At 48.4% G+C, this 21,976-nt stretch overlaps 1 protein-coding gene across 1 annotated transcript in view; it reads right to left on the bottom strand.

Moving 5' to 3' along the window:
- Positions 1–21,976, bottom strand: part of CPS1 (carbamoyl-phosphate synthase 1) — a 109,242-nt gene that overhangs the window by 48,593 nt on the left and 38,673 nt on the right. The window contains exons 14-23 of the mRNA XM_054070644.1: positions 20,146–20,244; positions 19,386–19,481; positions 17,884–18,073; positions 16,709–16,866; positions 15,819–15,947; positions 13,079–13,223; positions 12,495–12,705; positions 10,941–11,139; positions 8,009–8,185; positions 2,121–2,239 (exon numbers count right to left, since the gene is read on the bottom strand). Of these exons, the coding sequence (XP_053926619.1) occupies positions 2,121–2,239; positions 8,009–8,185; positions 10,941–11,139; positions 12,495–12,705; positions 13,079–13,223; positions 15,819–15,947; positions 16,709–16,866; positions 17,884–18,073; positions 19,386–19,481; positions 20,146–20,244 (1,523 nt within the window). The remainder of the gene's footprint in view (positions 1–2,120; positions 2,240–8,008; positions 8,186–10,940; positions 11,140–12,494; positions 12,706–13,078; positions 13,224–15,818; positions 15,948–16,708; positions 16,867–17,883; positions 18,074–19,385; positions 19,482–20,145; positions 20,245–21,976) is intronic.

Raw genomic sequence — 21,976 nt, 5'->3', positions numbered from 1 at the left:
TGGGAACGCGGCAGCTACTTTTCGTAAGTATTTCAACAGCAGAAAGATTTAAAGCCATGACAGTGGCACAGCTGCTCCTTTTCAATTGGAATAATCCTGCAGCACAGGTAAAAGCCGTGTCAGGCATGCCAGGGACTGGAAACAGCTGGCTGCAGGAAAGGCATGTGTGCCAAGTCTCATTTGCATCATTCCATTAGCTCTGCCTCTATTGCAGAGATGCGTTTCCTGATGCGGCTCACTGGACAAGTTCCTTAGTTCAGGTCACAAGTGGTTCCCTGCGGCTCTTTGCCTTTGTGCCAATGTGCCTTCGGCATTACAGAGCTGGATAGTCTATCTCCTTGCTCCGAGGCAGGCCATGGGGTAGACAAATTCCCTTGGGAAGGTCTGAGTGAGGACAGTGCAGTGAAACTCTGCCCTGATAAATGAATGAGTCAAGGGAGGGGATTCTTCACCTTCGCTGCACTCTTGTGAGACTCCACCTGGAGTCCTGTGTCCAGTACTGGAATCCCCAACATAAGAAGAATATGGAAATGTTGGAACAGGTCCAGAGGACTCCATGGAGATAATCCAAGAGCTGGAGCACCTCTGCTACAAGGACAGGCTGAGAGAGTTGGGGTTGTTCAGCCTGGAGAAGAGAAGGCTTCAGGGAGACCTTAGAGCAGCTTCCAGTACAGAAAGGGGCTCCAGGAAAGCTGGGGAGGGGCTCTGGATCAGGGAGGGCAGCGATACAGCAAAGAGGAATGGCTTTAAATTGGAAGGGGGAAGATTTAGATGAGACATTAGGAAGGAATTCTTAACACTGAGAGTGGGGAGGCTGTGGCCCAGGTTGCCCAGAGCAGTGGTGGCTGCCCCATCTCTGGAGGGGTTCAAGGCCAGGTTGGATGGGGCTTGGAGCCCCTGATCCAGTGGCAGGTGTCCCTGCCCATGGCAGGGGGTGGAACTAGATGGTGGAACTTTGAGGTCCCTTCCAACTCAAACCTATCTAAGATTTACACCAGCTGAGGATGGGGCCAACACCTGAGGTTCCAAGCGCATCCCTCCAGAGCACACCACTCCAACAGTGAGGAAATCAAACGGATTCTGGATCAATTGTTTCTCTTCCTCCGGAGCTGCACATAGATATTTAAAGCATTCGAGACAAATGCGACAGGACATGGATGTTAGAGGGCAGAAACTTGTGCAGGCAAACAACAGGTTTCTGTAAATAATCAAGCTAATCCTTCTCTTCGCCATCTCCCTCCGCATTTATTTTTTGCTGAGCTCCACATCCAGCTTGTTCCAGGGGAAGCAGGAGCTGCTCAATTAAAGCCGTGCAGCTGGCCAGGGCAGCAGGAACCGCAGCGGATGAAGGAAGCAGCCACACAGGATAGGACCGTGCGCTCCCAGTGCCATCATGTGGCGAATCGTGGGGAACTCGGCGGGACCCGAGGCACAGCCGGCCAACACAGGCAATAACTCAGCAAAGAGCCTCTCCCACCTCGTAAACCACGAAGGGAAAGCTCAAGTCAGCAAGAGGCTGGAGCTGAAATACAGCCCAGCACTTTAATCTACTGCTATCTTTCCTGCTTAGGTTTATGCGGTCATTTTTCTTGAAGAAAGAAGTAGATTTATATTTAAATATGTCTGGAATCATAGATGTCTGAGAGTGCAGTACAAAAGCAACATGCACTGCACGATCACAGCAAGGCAGAAAAGCTCGAGAATCAGTTGGCCAGGCCAGAAAAAAATGGAGAATCGTGGAATGATTTCGGTTGGAAGAAACCTCAAAGCCCATCCAGTTCCACGCCCGCCATGGGCAGGGACACCTCCCACTGGATCAGGGGCTCCAAGCCCCATCCAACCTGGCCTTGAACACCTCCAGGGATTGGGGGATGGTGAGGCCCTGGCCCAAGTTGCCCAGAGAAGCCACAGCTGCCCAATCCCTGGAGGTGTTCAGGGCCAGGTAGGATGGGCTGGGCTTGGAGCAACCTGATCCAGTGGAAGGTGTCCCTGCCCATGGCGGGGGGAGGAACTGGATGGGCTTTAATGTCCTTTCCAACCCAAACCATTCTGTAATTCCTAGTAGAAGGATCCTCAGAAGGACTGTTGTGTCCAAAGACAAGGCTCTTGGTTTCTCTTACCTTGTCACTTCCTTCAGGATCTTCTCCATGTTCACAATGCTGTGCATCTTATAAAGGAACCATTTGTCGATGGCTGTGAGTTTGTGAATCACATCCACGGAGACTTCGTTATCCAAGGCCTGTCAAAAACAGGACAGCACCAACGCACTTGTAAGATGTGCTTTGCAAATATAGATTTATCCAAACATGTGGCAGTTCTATAACATTAAGACATGAAGCATACTGAGCTGGACAACTCAAAGGTTCATCTGCCCCACAATCCTGTCTCATGACAATAGAATACACACCACTCAAGAAGCATAGGGAGGCACCAGCCACTTCTGCACAGGTTTTGGGACCAAAAGCAGGCATCTGTTTGACCAGTGGAGAGGCGATTTCCTTTTCACAGAACCATCAGCCAAAGTTAAACTGATGGCAAGAAGGCTTGGTGGCCACCAAGTATGTGCTTCACCTGCCTACAGCAAGACATGTTCAGCCTGCAGTGCCAACTCCTCCTCTCACCCCTTAAGTTGCCCAAATCGCAGGCTTCTAGCTCCAAACACTAAACAGCAAGGTCCTGCTTCTCAGCTGCAGAGCAACTTTTTGCTTTGGAGCATAAATCTTAATTTACTCTTAAAATACGAGACTAAATGGAACCAGAATGGTTTATGTTGGAAAGGACCTCAAAGCCCATCCAGTTCCACCCCTGCTGTGGACAGGGACACCTCTCACGGGATCTGGTTGCTCCAAGCCCCATCCAGCCTGGCCTTGAACACCTCCAGCGATAGGGCAGCCACCACTGCTCTGGGCAATGTGGGCCAGAGCCTCACCACTCTTGTAGTGAAGAATTTCTTCCTAATGTCTAATCTAAATCTTCCCCCTTCCAGTTTAAAGCCATTCCCCCTCATTCTGTCACTCCGGGCCCTTGTAAAAAGCCCCTCCCCAGCTTTCCTGGAGTCCCTTTCAGCACTGGATGCTGCTCAAAGGTTTCCCTGGAGCCTCCTCTTCTCCAGGCTGAGACAGCCTTGAAACATCCCTGAAGCAAGGGAGAGTCCAGTCCTGGGTGACACACAACAGCTACCGTGTAACTCAATCTTCTCTCATTGTATCTCAACTTAATGTCAAGATCACAGAATCACAGAATCACAAGGTTGGAAAGGACTCATTAGATCATCGAGTCCAACCATTCCTAACACTCCCTAAACCATGTCCCTCAGCACTTCATCCACCCGTTCCTTAAACACCTCCAGGGAAGGCGACTCGACCACCTCCCTGGGCAGCTGTTCCAGTGCCCAATGACTCTTACTGTGAAGAATTTTTTTCTGATATCCAACCTGAACCTCCCCTGGTGGAGCTTCAGGCCATTCCCTCTTGTCCTGTCCCCTGTCACTTGGGAGAAGAGGCCAGCTCCCTCCTCTCCACAACCTCCTTTCAGGTAGTTGTAGAGAGTAATAAGGTCTCCCCTCAGCCTTCTCTTCTCCAGGCTAAACAACCCCAGCTCTCTCAGCCGCTCCTCGTAAGACTTGTTCTCCAGCCCCCTCACCAGCTTTGTTGCTCTTCTCTGGACACGCTCCAGATCATCCAAATCCCCCCAACATCATCTTGCTGGAGCTATTTATTTATTTTGTTCTTATTGAACTATTTACAGCCATGGGGCAGAAAGGAACCCCAGGAGTTATTATTGAAACAACACTGTTCTACAGGACAATGCAGAACAAACAGACAGTTCAGAGGAGACACTAGAGACTCCACCGATGTGGTTGTATCGGGGCAGTTGTGTCTCGATACATCACAGCCATATCTTCCGTCACTATTGTTTCCTGGGTGCACAGTTACAGCTCTCCTGATAAAAAGAGCTATAATCAACCATAATAATACCAGCACGGTATCTTTGCCAAGCTGAAGTAATCAGGCTCATTAGTTTCTTACCACGCTTAATTGCTTTCTTGCAGGGCAGCATCCCTGGAAGGAAGCCAGAGTGACACCACTGAAGAAAATGCCAGCACAAATACAAGAATGAGTCTGGCCCACTGCACCCCAGCATTGCTCCTCTGCCTTATCGAGCTGCGGACACAAGATCACCATGCTCTTCAGCGCTGTGCAGTGGACACTTTATGCCAGAGAGAAGTGCACGGGTCACGGCAGTGCTGTGCTCCAAGAAGGCATGGCCCGCATGGACAAAGGATGGGCGTCAGCTCCCATCGGGCACTGCAAAACCCAGATGCCAGCTCCTACTTTTACTAAAGGATTTCCAGGCAGCTTGCCCAGATCTGGACCTGAACTGTTGGATCGGGTCCAGAGGAGGCCACGGAGATGATCCTCGGCCTGGAGCATCTCTGCTATAAGGACAGGTTGAGAGAGTTGAGGTTGTTCAGCCTGGAGAAGAGAAGACTGCAGGGAGACCTTAGAGCAGCTTCCAGTACAGAAAGGGGCTCCAGGAAAGCTGGGGAGGGGCTCTGGATCAGGGATGGCAGGGGTAAGGCAAAGGGGAACGGCTTTAAATTTGAAGGGGGAAGATTTAGATTAGACATTAGGAAGAAATTCTTCACACCAGAGGCCCTGGCCCAGGGTGCTGAGAGCGGTGGTGGCTGCCCCATCCCTGGAGATGTTCAGGGACAGGTAGGATGGGGCTTGGAGCCCCTGATCCAGTGGGAGGTGTCCCTGCCCATGGCAAGGGGTGGGACTGGATGAGCTTTGAGGTCTCTTCAGACCCAAATCATTCCATGATTCTATGATCTCCCTCTCACAACTCTTCCCCTGAGAGGTATGAAGCTGCTGACTGAACAGCCTGTTTGCTCGCAAGCAGCAGTGAAAATCTCTACCGCATATTTTGCTCCTTCGGAGTCACTCACACACAGAACCTTCAGCCAAGCACTTTGCACCCAACAGCCGTTGTTCTTCCAAACTCCTGCGAAGAACAGCCTGGGGCCACCCCAGCACTCCCTGAGCACCGGCAGGGATTTCTCGAACATTACAGGGTACAATCCTGGTAGTTCCTCCACTAAAGCAGTGACGTGGAGCGCTGCAATTGCCGTACTGCCAATCAGGTGGGTTAATACTCAGTGCCCCCAAGTAGCACTCCATTTCTGCTTCTTTCATTGTGATGCTGCTGCCCTGGCATCTTTAATGCCTAAACTTAACATTGCTGGTGTTAAATAAGTAAAAGGCACTAATGAGGCCAAATTTGTTTGTTTTAAAATTCAATTTATCTGTTTACTAATCAGATTAAGTTTGCACAGATTTGACTTCTGGTTTATCTCTGCTTTGAGAGTCATTAAGCCACTGGAGATTGGGAGAGAAGAAAGAGTCTGCAGGCTGTTCTTGCTTCTGAATCACCACCCTACAGGAGCAAGTTTCTGGGTTTCCAGACAAAGTCCCTGCAGGATGCGATCGGAGGCCCTGGACATACTCCAATGGCTTTACTCTATTCAAACGTACCTGGAGCACAGCCTAAATGCCCAGTGGGAGAAGGGGATGGGAGCCACAGCAGGACAGCCCGACTTTAGAGTCCGGCTCACCTTCCAGAGTGTCCCCTCCAGTGGACACTGGTCCCACGCTGAGAAGCCAAGGACTATGTTCACACCGTGAGTCAGGGAGGAAGACTGGTCTCCAGGCCAAGCAACGGTGGGACAGCTCTGCTGCCTGTACTCCCTCTAGAGCCAGCACTCTCATTCCTTCAGTCCCATCCCTGCTCCTCACCAAAGGAACTTCTCAGCTGCACGTGGGCCGGAGCATGAGTGCAAACTAATGCGTGTGGAAAACTAGGAGGACCCTAGTGTGAAATGCAGCAAGGACAGAATCCACAAACTCGTAGGCAATCCCTAAGAGGGCCCAGAAAAGATCTGACAACACCCAAGCAGGCCTGCTCATCAGGCACTTACATCCTCGCTGTGCCTGGCCGCTCTGGCCAAGGAACAGGTCTCACTTCTTTGAGCCTCACTCCTAGTGCCTTCCTGCACAGACAGGGAGTCTCCTTACAACAGCAGCTCCGAATGGCAGCTGAATTCCCTTCCCTTGCACCTGAGCAGTTACTGTTTTCATCATCCAACAGACAAAGGAGAAAGAAGAAGTAGAAAGCTTTGGAGAATTGTCTACTGGAGCTTAGGAGGGAGGGAAAGACACACAACAAAGCTCCAACCTGTTTCAAACGAAGCTGATGGCTAACGGGGACTAACTGCTGCCTTTTAAATAGCAGCAAGCTGGAAAGGGATTTCCAGGCAGGCAGCTCCAGCTGCCAGAAGTACCTCTCACCGATATTGCTTGCCTCAGTTATTAACGGGGATGAATTAGTGCACTGTGTCAGCCAGAGGCAGGTCTTTATAGGGAGGGATTAAAGCTTTGATCTTGCTTCTTTTTGGCAGCTCCCAGTGAAAATGCCACCAGCTGGGAACACCCAGCGCATTCGGTGGGGCCCAAGCTCACCTTCATCTCCCCAGATTCCCCGTGTTAACACAGGGCTGAGATTAACCTTTCACAAAAGCTCTCTGAGCCACTCGGAGAGACACAAAGCAAGATTTTTCCCCTCTGTTACAACAGAAAGCTGTACAAAGACCAAGCACAGCTGCTGAAGGGTGTTCTGCACTTATGAAGATGTGCATTTCCCTGTCTTGAAAAGCAAAAGTCACCAGCTGGACACACCACACACTTACAGAACATCTGGTGCTTTCTGCTCAGGCCATTTATAAGAGGAATAGCTACAGGGAAACCTCTCTACAAACACAGCACACTCTCAGCTCCCCACACTCATGTGGAGGATGTAATGAAGTGTATCTACACATGAGCACAAAGGGCTTAAAGTCAGGGGCACAAAACCCAGTAACCGGGTGTTCCCTGCCAAAAGAACACCAGTAATTTCCCTGCCAGGAAGGTTTGCAATCTTAAAACACCCTAAAAGGTAAGTAGGAGCTATAAAAGACTGCTGTGCCCTCCTCTTCACCGAGAGAATGGACAGACGGACAAGTCAGCTGCAGCAAAACCAAAGTGGGAAATGGCACCTACCTTGTAAAGTGACTCACCCCACATTTACACACAGGCAACCACTGTGGAGCTGAAGGCAGAAATCATCTCACAACCTCCCTCCCCTGACAACAGCACCCGCCATTACCCAGACACCTTGAGAGATGAAGGGATTTGCCTGGTATGACAGCAGAGGGGCTAAACATAGACAGGAGAAATGCCCTCAGACTGCAGCTCACTGTTCTTTACCATCTTTTGTTTCAGTTCTTAAAAGGATCCTCTTTTTTATCTTCCTTCCTCCCCATAAATGAAAAGTAATCTGAAAACTGGCCAACTTTATGGACACTCACACCAACATAACTCAGAGCTGAACATCAGCCAATATTTGGTAAACAACTATTTTACAGGAACAAGCAAAGGGAAGTGATGCAGGTCTCCATCACCATTCAGCTACAAACTCAAGTGCCAGGACTGGCCCAGGTTGCCCAGAGCAGTGGTGGCTGCCCCATCCCTGGAGGTGTTCAAGGCCAGGTTGGATGGGGCTTGGAGCCCCTGATCCAGTGGGAGGTGTCCCTGCCCATGGCAGTAGTGGAACTGGCTGGGCTTTGAGGTCTCTTCCAACCCAAACAATTCCGTGATTCCACCACAACACAGGATGCTACTGGATGCAACGAGCACTGGGTAAGGTTATATTCACAAGGCAAATCCTTTACCTGGAAAGAAGATGCAGGAAACAGCTCTCAGCATGAAAAATTAAAGTCATACCCACCCAGCTCTTGAGTTCTGCAGAGGAAATGGCATGCAATAGAGAATGTCTGTACTTCCAACAGCAAGGATCCTACACAAGGTGTTCCCAGTGTGCTTTACACGGGGCAACAAGAGGGTACAGAATCTCACCTCAGTTGACCCAATTTGGTAGCTATAATTCAAGGCACATTCCTATCTTTGGTTACCTTGGCTATTGCGTATATCCGAGTGCTGGATGGCTCAGAGAGTTCCTTCTGGAGATCCACGACAGCTGGCCAGGCTTTATTCATGGGCAGACGTGAAGTGAAGCCATCTACAGATGGGTGGCACATTCTCAGGGCCTTCTGGAAGCTCTCTTCAAAAGTGCGTCCAATTGCCATGACCTGTAACAGAGAGTCCTTCACATGAGCTGGGTGAGCTGCTGCCCAGCGTTCCCCAGGGAACACAGAGGTGCAAATTTAAACCATGGAGACAGAGAGATGACAGCCCTTGCACCTCCCCCCCAAGACAGGCCTGCCGGCTCCAAGTCCGGCACAGCAGACTGAATCTTAGGAGTCACTTGGTTAGAAAAGACCTTTGAGATCATGGAGTCCAGCCGTACCTGTCCACTGCTAAAGCAGATCCCTGAGCACCTCGTCTGATTGGCTTTTAAACCCCTCCAGGGATGGGGGCTCCACCACCTCCCTGGGCAGCCTCTGCCAGGGTTGGGAACCCTTTCAGTGATGAGATTTTTCCTGATGTCTGATCTCAACCTTCCCTGGTATAACTTGAGGCCATTCCCTCTCATCCTATCACTTGAGTGAAGAGCCCAGCACCCCCCTCACCACACCTCCTTTCTGGGAGCTGCAGAGAGCAACGAGGTCTTCCCTCAGCCTCCTTTTCTCCAGGCTAAACACCAGGTCCCTCAGCCACTCCCAGACCCCTGTTCTTCAGCCCCTTCCCCAGCTCCATTCTCTTCTCTGGACGCGCTCCAGCCTTTCAATGTCCTTCTTGTACTAAGGGGCCCAAACCCGAACCCAGGATTTGAGCTGTGGCCTTGTCAGCACTGAGCCCAGGGGCACAATCCCTTCCCTGGTCCTGTCACACCATGGCTGAGCGAAGCCAAGATGCAGGTGGCCCTATGGGCACACCTGAGCCCCACTCCCCTACCATCAACAGGGAGTTTCAGACAACAGCCTGCTCTCTGCTTTCCTCTCCCTACCTATGAAAGACAGGAAGCCCCTGCTCTCCTCTGCAAACCGCTCTCGTGCGCGTTAGTGGAGGGCAGCATTATGCAGCGGCACGGGGGCAGTAATACAGACTTATATTTCTCCTTAACAGCCTGTTAGAGAGAGAAACTCACAAGGGGAATTCTAAGGTTCAGGAGAAATCTGCTCCTCTTCCTCTAAATTACTTTTAACAGTGACTTTGCCCCGTGAGGGCTCCCTTAAAGGATTACTCGTCCTTGGCACAGCAGCACTGGGGTTCCCTCCTCCAATCTTGACATCATGGTTAATAAGGAAAAAAGCTTTTCCCTGTGGAAATCTGTGCGGTAGCAGAGCCCTTTCTCAGATCTCTATATTTTTATTTCCCAGCACAGTAGAACCCTAACAGCATAAAAATCTTCTCAAAAGCAACATTGAAAAAGGTCGAAGAAAGAAAATAACCTTATTTTCTCTTTTCTCACAGCTCCAGGCCCACTGCCCAGCGCAACGGAGCTCAGAAAAAGCCAGGCCAGGCCGCTCACTTAATAAAAATGCAGTAGGTGCTGCAGTCTGCCTTCCGGTTCAGGCTGAGGGAGATGACTCTGCCATACTAATAGAGACACAGCGGCCAGAAGCTCTGTGCTTCAAAGACACAGAGCTCGGAGACTCACCTTTCTGCCAAGTTCCTCCACCAGCTGCAAAGCGCATTCCTTAAGCTCCTCCACCCCTGTTTCAGTTCCCTCCCCAGCACAGATTCCTACACCTCCTCCCTCCCTTCCTTCACCCAGCATCTTGCCCTGAAAAGGACAGAGGGGTCATCAGTTCTGGTTTCATTATATACGACCACTGGAAGGACTAGATGCTTCCTCCTGAAAACGTGATGGCCAGGATGCCCTCACAGCTGGTAGGGCACAAGGCAACCCAGCTCTCCAGGACAGCCTAAAACCTCTAAACGGAGAGAATTAATTGGGCACAAGGCAACTGTTATTTAGGAACCCCAACTCTCCAGAACCCCAAACAGAAAGGATTAATATCAATAAGCATCAACTCACTGGAAAACACCATCCCTCATTGCCATTAAAAGCCAAAACTGCCACCGGAAAACCAAATTCTAATTAATCCAGCCAGTTGGGATGAAGGCTCATTGTCTGAGCAAGGTAGAATTGATGATAAGAAGGTCGCACACGTCAAAAGGATTTAATAAAATAGCTACTTGAAAAGCATCAGGAAAAAGAGGCAGCTGAAAAGATACATAAATAATTATTTTTCTTTGGATATGTAATTAACTAATTAAGTGGGTATGGGTAAGACTCTCCAGGAATGGGCAAGACCCATTTTGCTTCATTTCTCTCCTCTAAAAACTTGGTCTGAAAATGTTGTTATTGTCCCAAACACCTTAAAATCAGGGTTCAAAAGCCCCGCTGTCATGTTCTAGGTATCAGAGACATCACCACTAAGAGAAGTCCAAACTTCAGAGCAAGATCACATGTCAGGTTTGGATTTCAAGAGCAGAAATAGGCTGAGATTTGGTACATGGTTTTGACATAGAGGACGATGGGAACAACTGAGAGCTGTGGCTCACTGGCATCACTGAAAATCTTAATAGATGACAGCTCCTGAAATTATACTCCAATGAACCACCACGACAGAACCCCAAACAGAAGCATGTCCGAGTCCTGTAGCGAGTGCTAAGAATAAAGTCAACCTCGGGCGATCCAAATTAGTTTCTTTCCTTCGGAGTCAAACTATTTATGAACCCACACTGTGATATCCAAGATTACACAGTGCTAACTCATTTCGATTAACTATAGCACTGGATAAAAATCACTTGAGCTGAATAAACATCTTCAAAAGCCATTAGGTCCTTCATGACAGATATTCTGACGGCTTCCAAGAATGACAAATGACTCCCCAAGTGGTAGAATGGAAGGGGAGGGGAGAGTCTTGCACCCACCTCTCCCACACTCTTCATGGAGCTTCCAATCCGGTTGGACACATGCTGAAAACGGTCCAGATCCCAGCGGGGTATCTTGGTGACAACATAATCCAGGCTGGGCTCAAAGCAGGCAGAGGTTTTTCCTGTCACCACGTTCTTGATTTCTGGCAAGGGGATCCCCAAGGCAATTTTGGCAGCGATGAATGCTAAAGGATACCTGCCAGAGGGGAGGAGTAGAGAATAGTAGGGTGGGAAGTACTTTGCTTTTGTAAATCCCACGAGTGGATCAAATTAAACACATGTGAGGTGATTTTTGCTCCTCAACCCAACATGAAGTTATTGTGCTCAAGGTAGAATCACAGAATGCTCCGAGTTGGAAGAAACCCCCAGGGACCATCGAGTCCAGCTCCTGTCCCTGCACAGGACAACCCCAACACTTACACCGTGGGGCTGAGGGCATTGGTCAAACCCTGCTGGAATATTGTCAGGCTTGATGCAATGACTGCTTCCCTGGGAGCTGTTCCAGGGCTGCACCATCCTCCAGGGGAAGAACCTTCTCCTACTGCCCAACATAACCCTCCCCTGGCATCTTCCTGTCATCGGTCATGAGAGAGAAGAGCTCAGCACCCGCTCCTCCTCTTCCCTGTGTGAAGAAGCTGCAGAGCGTGATGAGGTCTCCCCTCAGTCTCCTCCAGGCTGAACAGACCAAGGTGTTAAGGTGTTCCTACCTTAACGCATTGCGGAGCTACCTGCCCAGGTCTGGGACTTGCTGTATGATCTGCAAAGTCACCATTTGAAGTCTCTGTCACACCCGCAGTGTGACCACATAAACAGGCTTTGCTGCTCGCCACCCAAAACAAAGTGATCAAGCGCCCACTGTCCAACATCAGGGCTTATCTCCAGCCTGCTACGGCACCTTGACAACCACAAGAGTTGTTGAGAACTGCAAATTAGAGATTAATTTATGCCTCTCAGCAGCATCTGCAAAGCACAATTAAGAAGCCAGTTTTTAAACAGCCTGCTCTGACCATCCTTGTCTTGATTAGCTTATGATTAGCCCACAAAACAAAGGCAGCTAGTGGTGCCATTTGTGCCCATCTGACAGACAGTTCATTAATAGCCATGTCCTCTGGGTCCCAGAGATGATTTGCAGCCGACACATGGATATGGTGGACACCCGCACCCCCCCTCCAGAGACTGGCTCTACTTGTAGAAGTGGCATCTGCAGGCTGGAATGGGTTGGGAGGGCTCACTGACCACTTCTCACATCTCCCAGCAGCTCTAGCCCTCCAAGGGTCAATCCTAGCAGATGCTGACAGGAACTGTTCTTGGGAGGCTTCTCAGGTAGTGACCGTTCAACAGCCAACCTCAGCCTTTCTTGCTGCAAATTAAGCCTGCACCTCCTCGTCTTATGGCATGGAGAACAGATGCAGGAACTTCTCTTCCTTGCTGCAGTCACTGATGTATTTAAGTAATACACTGATGTCTTATCGCAATTCTTTCTTCTTCTCCCTTCACTCATACATTTGTTCACTTATTCTATAGTATTTTGGGTTTTTTAGATAATCTTACCCTGTTGCCTTGGAGGCCAGAGCCGAACTTCTTGAGAGCCTGGCGTTAACTTCAATGATGTAGTACTCCAGGGAAGTTGGATGCAGAGCAAACTGGATATTACACTCTCCCACGATGCCCAAATGTCGGACAACTTTGATGGCACGATCCCTCAGCATCTGAAATTCCTCATTAGTGAGCGTCTGGCTTGGAGCCACTACAACAGAATCTCCTGTTTGGCAGAGGCAGCAGAGAAGGAAAACGAGAAGCAGCTCAGCACAGTGAATTCTCGCCACACAGATCACTTTCTGCTACTTTTCACTTCCACTGCTAGGGAATGACGGAAGGACGGACATTCAAACCCATGGATGCACAGCGGATGGAAAGTATGGGTCAGTAGAAGCTCAGACTTGGAAAGTCCATGGAAAACAGGACTACAGGGATACATTTAGCCTAATGATATCCATTTCACACCCTAAATGGCTGTATCCGAGACCTGAAGAACATTTCTAGAGCCCATTTCATCAATCACAGCAGGCAGAAGAGCTCAATGACTTTTTTTATGCCGTGCCATTTCCAGCGAGCAGCCCTGCACCCAGGCCTACCTGTGTGGACTCCCATAGCATCCATGTTTTCCATATTGCAGACAGCAATACAGTTGTCGGCAGCATCTCTCACCACTTCATACTCTATCTCCTTCCAGCCAACAACCGACTTTTCCACTAGAATCTGGTTAGTCATCGCAAACGCCTGGCAACACGGTAGGAAAAACAAACAATAAAAAGAAACTCTTATTAGAACACTCTCCATATTTAAGACTTCAACAACTTCTCTCCAGACATCCCAGAGCAAGCTGAAAATTCAAAGATGAAGATAAGCAGGGTCCATAGCACTGATGACAAGCGAGCACTTTACATTTCTCTTCTTCTAAAAAACAAATTTCATTAGCTTCGTTTGAAAGGCACAGAAAGCATTTCTGTGATCTGATGGGAATAAAAGGCAGGGGTGTGAGCCTGCAATGGCATCTAAATAACAGACAGGAGTGAGAACTCGGCAAAGGCTGCGATCACCCAGCAGACGCAGGCTTTTGTTAGAATCATAGAAGTGTTTGGCTGGAAAAGACCTTTGAGATCGTCGAGTCCAGCTGTACCTGTCCACTGCTAAACCAGATCCCTGAGCACCTCGTCTGCTCGGCTTTTAAACCCCTCCAGAGGTGAGGACTCCACCACCTCCCTGGGCAGCCTCTGCCAGGGCCTGAGAACCCTTCTGGGGAAGAAACGTTTCCTAATATTGAATCTAAATCTCCCCTGGAGTGCTGCATGGGGTTGTTGTTGCCCAAGTGCAGGACTTGGCTGTGTTGGACTCCACTCCGCTGGCCTCAGCCCAGTTTTGGTGTATGTGGGCAACCACATGGACTTCAGCAGAAGAACTCTGCAGAGAGCTCAGTGACTGAGTGATGGGGAGTGTGGGTGCCAGCAAACGCCATGTAATTAATAGCACTAATAACGCTGCTGATCACCCGCACCCTAACCAGAAGCAAGACTCGTGATTTATTCTTAAACTAATCTTGAAAGCGCTCCTCAGCAGTAGAGACAAAAATGAAAAATACAGTTTGTTGGTAAATGAGCATAATCTAAGTGAATAAATGGCCTTAATATTAGCAGATAGAAAACATTAATCAATTCTCACTTAAAGTCCTAGAAAGTAATGGGCATATTATCAATCCATCCTTTAGCAAAGCTTCTGGTTTTAATGCTGCCCATGAATCAGTCTCCAGCCCGGTCCCTTCTGTAATCTGCTCAAGTCTTTATTCAAACATTGCCCTCAGCTCATGGCCAAAGTCGAACCACAAACAAAGAAGGAATAGCTTGAGGAGCAGCACTGCATACCTGGATGAAGCTGGGGAAGGGGCTGGAGCCCAGGGATTCTGGAAGGGGCCGAGGGACCTGGGGCTGTCGAAGCCCAGGGGTTCTGGAAGGGGCTGAAGGACATGGGGCTGTTTAGCCAGGAGAAGAGGAGGCTGAGCGGAGACCTCATGGCTCTCCACAGCTCCTGAAAGGAGGTTGTGGTGAGGTGGATGCTGGGCTCTTTTAGCAAGTGAGAACTGATAGAATGAGAGGAAACGGCCTGACATTGTGCCAGGGGAGGTTTAGGTGAGATATCAGGAAAAAATTATTCCCCAAAAGGGTTCTTGGTCTCTGGCCCAGGTTACCCAGAGAAGCTGTGGCTGCCCCATCGCTGGAGGGGTTCAAGGCCAGGTTGGAAGGGGCTTGGAGCAACTTGATCCAGCAGGAGGTGTCTCTGCCTGTGGCAGGGGATGGAACTGGATGGGCTTTGAGGTCCCTTCCAACCCAAACCATTCTGATTCTTCGTTTGTTTGGCTCTAGAGCACATTGGACCCACAGTCCGTTTGCATGACAGCCATGGGGTGGAAGACAAAAAAGTTATTTCCACACACAGCTCCTGCTGGCCACAGCATTTTTTCTTTCCAGAGATACATGAAAGATTAAGAGGTTCAGCAAATCAGGGGAAGTCAAACCCCAGAATTTTAGAGACCAGCTGACAGAGATTTGTTGCCTAAAGTTCTGTAAATTTGCCAAAGAAAAATGTTTTCGTTTTGCTTTCCCCAATTATCTGTTTACTTTTCACATAAAAACAAACCCAGATTTCTTTCAGGAAGAGCTGTCTCTTCCCAGTGAGAGACAGCTGGGGGATGTCACATTATTAAGTCCCATCCCATTAAATCTCTACATGAGCCTTTGACCTAGCATGAATACTTTCTTTAGTCAGAAACACAGCAGAAGCCCAAGCCTCCCAGCTCCTCTGTCCCTAACACTATTATCATCATCCAGGATTTCAAATGTTTCAGCTCCCTTGACATCTTTCATGTGCCGTTTACTCCTGAAAGTAGGTGAATATAGTCCTATTGTACCCAGGTGGAAACACCTAAGATTTGGAACTAGATGATCTCCAAGGTCCCTTCCAAGTGAAACTATTCTATGATTCTATTCTATTCTCTGCATTTCTTTTCCAACTAAAATTGTTCAAACTCTTGCTAAAATTATGACTTGTTTCTCATTAATTTATCTATTTTCATTACCCAAGCCAGCAGGAAGTGTGAAAAGAAGGCATTAGGAGGAGTCCAGATAACCACAGAATCCCTAGGTTGGAAAAGACCTTTGAGATCATCAAGTCCAACCGTACCTGTCCACTACTGAATCAAAACGTTGACAGGCAAGATGAAAGGCAGGCTACGTACAATTCCAGTGTCTGTGACTGTAAGGAGACTACATAAGAAAATCAGGTGCTCAGCTCTGTTCCCAGAGCTTGCAGTAACAGCAGTACCTTCGTGCCAAGGTCCAGCAGAGTTTCCTCATCAGGACAGATGCCTGACCCCAGACCTCCAAGGGCGTAAGCAGAACGTATCATGATGGGGTAGCTGATCTTCTCAGCTGCCTTCAGAGCATCTTCAATCTTAAGAGAGAGGAATACATTTCAGAGATATGATAACAATTAAGATGAATCAAGTCTTCACAACTCTGGTTAACTTGAAATCCCACCAGCAAGACACTAAGCTATCCAAAGATAAAATGAAAGGAATAAAACTCTGCTTTGTAACATCGCTTTGCCAAACAGCAGAAGATTGGAACATGGACTCAAGGAGGTGACTTCTGTCCTTAGTCACGCCAGGATTTCTTTGCTGACTTTCCATGGACAACGTCCTTACCTGGTATGTCTGCACAGACTTTAGCGTGAAACAACCCCTCCAACAGACATCCTGGTTTGAGACTCGTCTGATTTCCTCCAAACTCAGACCTTCCCACCGTGCCAGTTTCCTGTTTCCGTGCTTCGATTCTCAAGAAAGATTTCAGGACTCTTGAAACGTGGGGACTTTTGGAGGGCCTGAAATCCTAAGCCTAAATAGCTTGTGCAAGATTCAGTAGCCACTGAAACGTTACATATTTTTGTGCTGTAGCACAGAAGCCACCTCAACCTAATTTACTTTTCTTGTCAATGGGTAAATTAGCTCAGGCTTTCCAAGTGCTTAATTGCATTTTCACTCATTTTAAAGCGTAGTGAACCAGCACCAATCAGTGACAAGTGCCAATGAAAGCAAACAAACTACAGTATCCACTGTAGTCAGCTTTCACGCAACAAGACTTGGATTTTTTCTTTTCAATAACTCAAATGAGCCACAGGAATATTAATCACATCTTCAAAACTGTCTGATTTACCGATTCCACTGCAAAGCTAGGAGCAATCTTTTCATTTAGCTCAGCCAGTTTATCGGAAAAAAGCTTCCTATCCTCTGTAGCCATGATGGACTCAACTGATGTACCTAGGACCTTCACACCATATTCCTGCAGGACTCCTTGCTTGAAGAGTTCCACTCCTGCAGAGCAAACAAAGCCACAGTTTTGAGGACTGATGGTAGATGAAGAAAGTATTCAGGAGATTTGATTAGCTGACAACTTGCCCGGTCTCGTTAACAGCTCAGTTTATTATTGTTCAGTATTAGAACTCGGAGGCGTAACGCGGAAGTTTATGTCCTGAAACCTATGACTGTTAGTGAAGTCGCTGCTTGGCCGTCATCTGCAACACTGATGGATTTTGTTGTTAGAAGATAAATGAAGCAAAGTTTTCCTTTTGATCCCTGCCTCAACGTGGTCTGAATATCCTCAATTCAGCTATGATAACTAAGATTTAAGTCTTGAGTACTGGGTCCAGTTCTGGGCACCACAGGACAAAAAGTATCTCAAGCTGCTGGAAAGGATCAAGAGAAGGCCACAAAGTTGGTAAAGGGTTTAGAGGGGAAGCCATGTGAGGAGCGGCTGAAGTCACTGGGTCTGTTAAGCCTGGAGGAGACTGAGGGGAGACCTCATCCCGCTCTGCAGCTTCCTCACATGAGGAGGAGGGGGAGCAGGGGCTGAGCTCTTCTCTCTGGTGACTGATGACAGGAAGATGCCAGGGGAGGGCTAGGTTGGGCATCAGAAGAAGGTTCTTCCCCCAGAGCATGGTGGAGCCCTGGAACAGCTCCCAGGGAAGCAGGCACAGCCTGACAATATTCCAGAAGGGTTTGGCCAATGCCCTCAGCCTCACAGTGTGAACGCTGGGGTTGTCCTGTGCAGGGACAGGAGCTGGACTCGATGGTCTTCATGGGTTCCTTCTAATTCAGGACGTTCTATGAGTCCATGATACATGAGTTACTTCTAAGCATCAAACTCGCCAATTAGATGTTATGGTCACAACTTAGCAATCACCCACTCACGGTCAGTGTCTCTACCTCTATCACTCAAGAATCTGGGCAATCTGTGACACGCGTGGTCCTCACATTTCTGCATAAACAGAGTCTGCTGAACATGTAGGGAGAACCCTGAGCTGGCCTGCCAAGGTGGTGTAAAGCACTCACCGCAGTTCAGAGCAGTCTGGCCACCCATGCCCAGAATTAATCCATCAGGACGCTCTGCCTTGATGACCTCCGTGACAAAGTGTGGAGTGATGGGGAGGAAGTAGACAGTGTCAGCCTGCTTTAGGCCAGTCTCGTTGGTCTGCACTGAAGCGATGTTGGGATTCATGAGGACGGTTTTCACATTTTCTTCCTGAAAGAAGGAAAATCTGCATTAGAATCAGGCATTTGTGGAAAAAGAGCTAACAGCAGCAGGGAGAGATGGGGCTCAACAAGCAATTTGCCTTCAGAAAGCCCAGTTCCTCGCCCGTCAGGGATTTCTAGTATCTAGACTTCCAACACGATCTGTAGCAATAGGACAAGGGGAAATATTTTTAAGCTTAAAAAGGAGAAGTTTCGACTGGATCTTAGGAAGAAGTTCTTCACAATGAGGGTGGGGAGGCCCTGTCCCAGGTTGTCCAGAGCAGTGGTGGCTGCCCCATCCCTAGAGGTGTTCAAGGCCTTTCACAGTGTGAAACCAGAGCCAATTAGACTGCAAACCCCATCATGTGAGTGAATTATGCAGGACGCTTCAGCACAAGCACCATTTTAACTGCATGCATTCCTCAGGTCTGTACAGAAGTACACGTGCATTTTCATTTGCTTCAGAATAACAGAGCTCTCCGGTCTTCAGAAAGGGAACATCACAAAGCCGGCAATAAGTTTACTGGACAAAATTCACCCAAAAGGAATGACTTCCAAGATTCATTCCTTTCAAGATCATGAATCTAGTCTGTAAAGGAAGTTTGGTATATGTGAACTTTATGGCCTCAAGTTGCACCAGGGGGGATTCAGATTAGATATCGGGAAGAATTTCTTCCCCAAACCAGTTGTCAGGCCGTGGCAGAGGCTGCCCAGGGAGGTGGTGGAGTTCCCATCCCTGGAAGTGTTTAAAAGCCGGGCAGATGAGGTGCTCGGGGATCTGGTTGAGCCATGGACAGGTACGACTGGACTTGATCTCAAAGGTCTTTTCCAACCAAGCAAATGTATGTAAATAAACATCATTTAGCAAAACTGCCTCAATAAGAGGTTCCAAGTCTTTTGCACAACAGTTTTGACAGTAGCCAACCAGTCAGCTCTTGCTATTATTCAGCTGCCTTGCAGTGTGTTGGCATGTCACAACAGTCCCAGTAATGTCATCTCAGGTGTAGCTGACCGTATTCCTCCTCTTCATTTCCACTCAAACACAGCCTGGAGTGACCGGTCACACATCACAAATAACCAACTGCGTGAAGACTGCAATGGAAACCCTGAAAACATCTCTCTTTGGAAGATAATGCTGAGGAGTTAACTCGCATCATTTAACCAACAAACGCACAAAGAGAAGACACCTGCGTGCCCCTACAGTCCTTCACTCTCAGCAGCCTCCCTGCCCCAGTGGGGAAGGGCCAGTAGGATGACCAGAGTCAGCTGTGAGAAGGAAAAATCAATTACTTTAGGTTAATATTGGCAGAGTATCCTCTCACCTTCATGGCTTTCACAGCCTGGGATCCGGAGTAATCAAATTCCCCTGCCTGCCCAATCGATAGACCCCCAGATCCTAGGATGAGAACTTTGGAGACCTGGAAGTGTCAAACAGCATGAAAAAAAAAGTCAGTCCCGTGGATGTTGAAATAACTATGCATGCTAAACAGCTCCAAATTACAAATCCTAAGCTCTAACGAGGGAAGAAAAGCCAGCTTCAAACCCACAGCAGTTCTAGTTTGAAGAACATTCCTGCTGGCTTTCTCCCACATATCTCGGGTTAGAGAAGCGCATGACTTATGGACAAGGCACACAACGCAGGTGTTAGTTGTATTGTGCTTATAGACAGCCATGCCTCGCTTTGGCTGCCCACCAAGTCCAACTGCCTTCCAAGATAACAGAACTGCATGAAACACAGCTCCCGCTAGGAATCTCAGACTTATTTGCTAAGCAACAGAGCATCAGCATTATGCTGCTAGCAGAGAACCTCATGGCCAGATTATCCCAGGACGCCTCTCCCACTGCTGGGAGAGAATCTTTCTAGGGAGAACTACAAAGAAATAATACATGAAACATTAGATGGTAAAACTTTCTCAGAGAAGGGAGTTTTATAGCGCAAGAGCTGCCTGACGACTGTGAGACAGGCAGCTGACAGCCCTTCGATAAGGGTCATGAACAGCTTTTTCTACTGTGGGTGTAGTAGGAATTCACTGTCTCCTGGCCTCACCAGCAGGCATGCATAACAAGTACTGGAACACTAACCTCCACTCTGGAAGCTGTTGCTCCAGCCTTGGGCAGGACCGAGGAAACAGTAGTGCCTTTTCCCCTCTTAACCAGTGACATAAACGAATCAAACAGGAACTAGAGAAAACAAACACACACGTTTAATTTCCAAAATGGAATTAAGTAAATACTGAGCAAAGAAGGAAAAGAACAGGCCATTTGTGAGCTCAGGCTATCAGCTCTGCTCTGCTGCCTTCAGAAGGCAGATATACACCACCAGAGAAGAGGGGATCATTATTTGGGATTTATTTAACGACTTTCACATATCTGACAAAGCTGCACTCAAGAAAGTGAGGTCATAGGAGGAAGAAAACACTCAATCACGTCCGTGTGCTCTGCTGGGGTATGGCTGAGAGTGCAGTGAACAAGAGGGTGTTAAGAGCTAAAACACAGGAGACTATGCACTTCATGAGCTCAAGTGAACCAGCCGCAACGGAGCCTGCTCCAGAGCTGGGAGCTGAACAGGAATATCTGAACATCATTTGTGCTAAATCGGTGCTGTTCTTCCAGCGGAGATCCCAGATCACCTGGGAGATGAGCACGGCCAGGCCAGGCATGGAGACAGCGTGGCCGGGCAGCTGGACAGGCTCCTCGCCTCAACCCACACAGAGTTCCCATCCAAACAAAGCTCGGAACCGTCTGCTGAAGGAGCATGGAGCATGGAGCATGCAGGACAGGCACCGTGTTGTCAAGCCCATCCCAGAGGTGGGAGAGCACAGATTTGGATAAGACCCAGCTGGGAGTTGTTCTCAGCTCTCTAAGATTCACCAGTCAATCAGACCACTAGGAAGCTTCTTGATATCAAGAGATTTACTTGCAGGTTGAATCAACATCATCAAATTAAGATTAAAGCAAGCACTTCAATATATTTCTCCATCTTCCCCTCTCAAGAAATGCTAACGAGTTTATTTGCGCTCAGACGCGCCTTCTCTGCCTGCTGTATCCCCTGCTGCCGCTTAGGCAGGCGCTGTGACCACACAGCCAGTTGGTGCAGAATTTGTGCAAAGTCACAGATGGGGGATTAAAATTTCATTTCACTTCGGAGAACCAGAGTGAAGAAGAGTCAATTCATTTCCATAACTCTATAGTAATTAAAAAAATTCAAAAGTGGAACTGAAATGTATTGGAAAGTTAATGATTTTATTACAAAGCATCTGGCTAGTATTTTTTTTTCCTGTTAAGATAAAATCCTTTTCCTTTTGCAATCACCCCAGGTACAAGAGATTTGAGCCTGATCCTGAATAGGCTTAAGCACTTCAGTAACTTCCAACACACAAATAATCCCACCAGGGCTCAAAGCGTACATAGCATATGAATGGGATCATTGATCCCAAGCGCACAGGAGTCAATAGATGCCTCGCTGCTGACTGTAATTAGCTGTGAATTGAACTAAGCAGACATGAGCCTATGCAGGACCGGGAGCTCTCTTAGGGTCTCAGCAATTCCAAAACCAAGATTTAGAACCATCACCAACGTAAAGACTTATCTGACACGCATCATAGAATCATGGTTTGGGTTGGAAGGGATCTTAAAGCCCACCCAGTCCCACCCCCTGCCATGGGCAGGGACACCTCCCACTGGATCAGGGGCTCCAAGCCCCATCCAACTGACCTTGAACCTCTCCAGGGTTCAGTGGCAGCCACCACTGCTCTGGGCAACCTGGCCAGGGCCTCCCCACCCTCACAGCAAAACATTTCTGCCCAAGATCTCATCTCAATCTCCTCTGTTTTGAAAACCATTCCCCCTTGTCCTATTCCGGCTCTCCCTGATCAAGATTCCCTCCCCAGCTTTCCTGGAGCCCCTTTCAGCA

The sequence above is a fragment of the Cuculus canorus genome, chromosome 6, assembly GCF_017976375.1.
Source record: "Cuculus canorus isolate bCucCan1 chromosome 6, bCucCan1.pri, whole genome shotgun sequence".
Taxonomy (NCBI): domain Eukaryota; kingdom Metazoa; phylum Chordata; class Aves; order Cuculiformes; family Cuculidae; genus Cuculus; species Cuculus canorus.
This window is presented reverse-complemented; position numbering and strand designations above follow the sequence as displayed.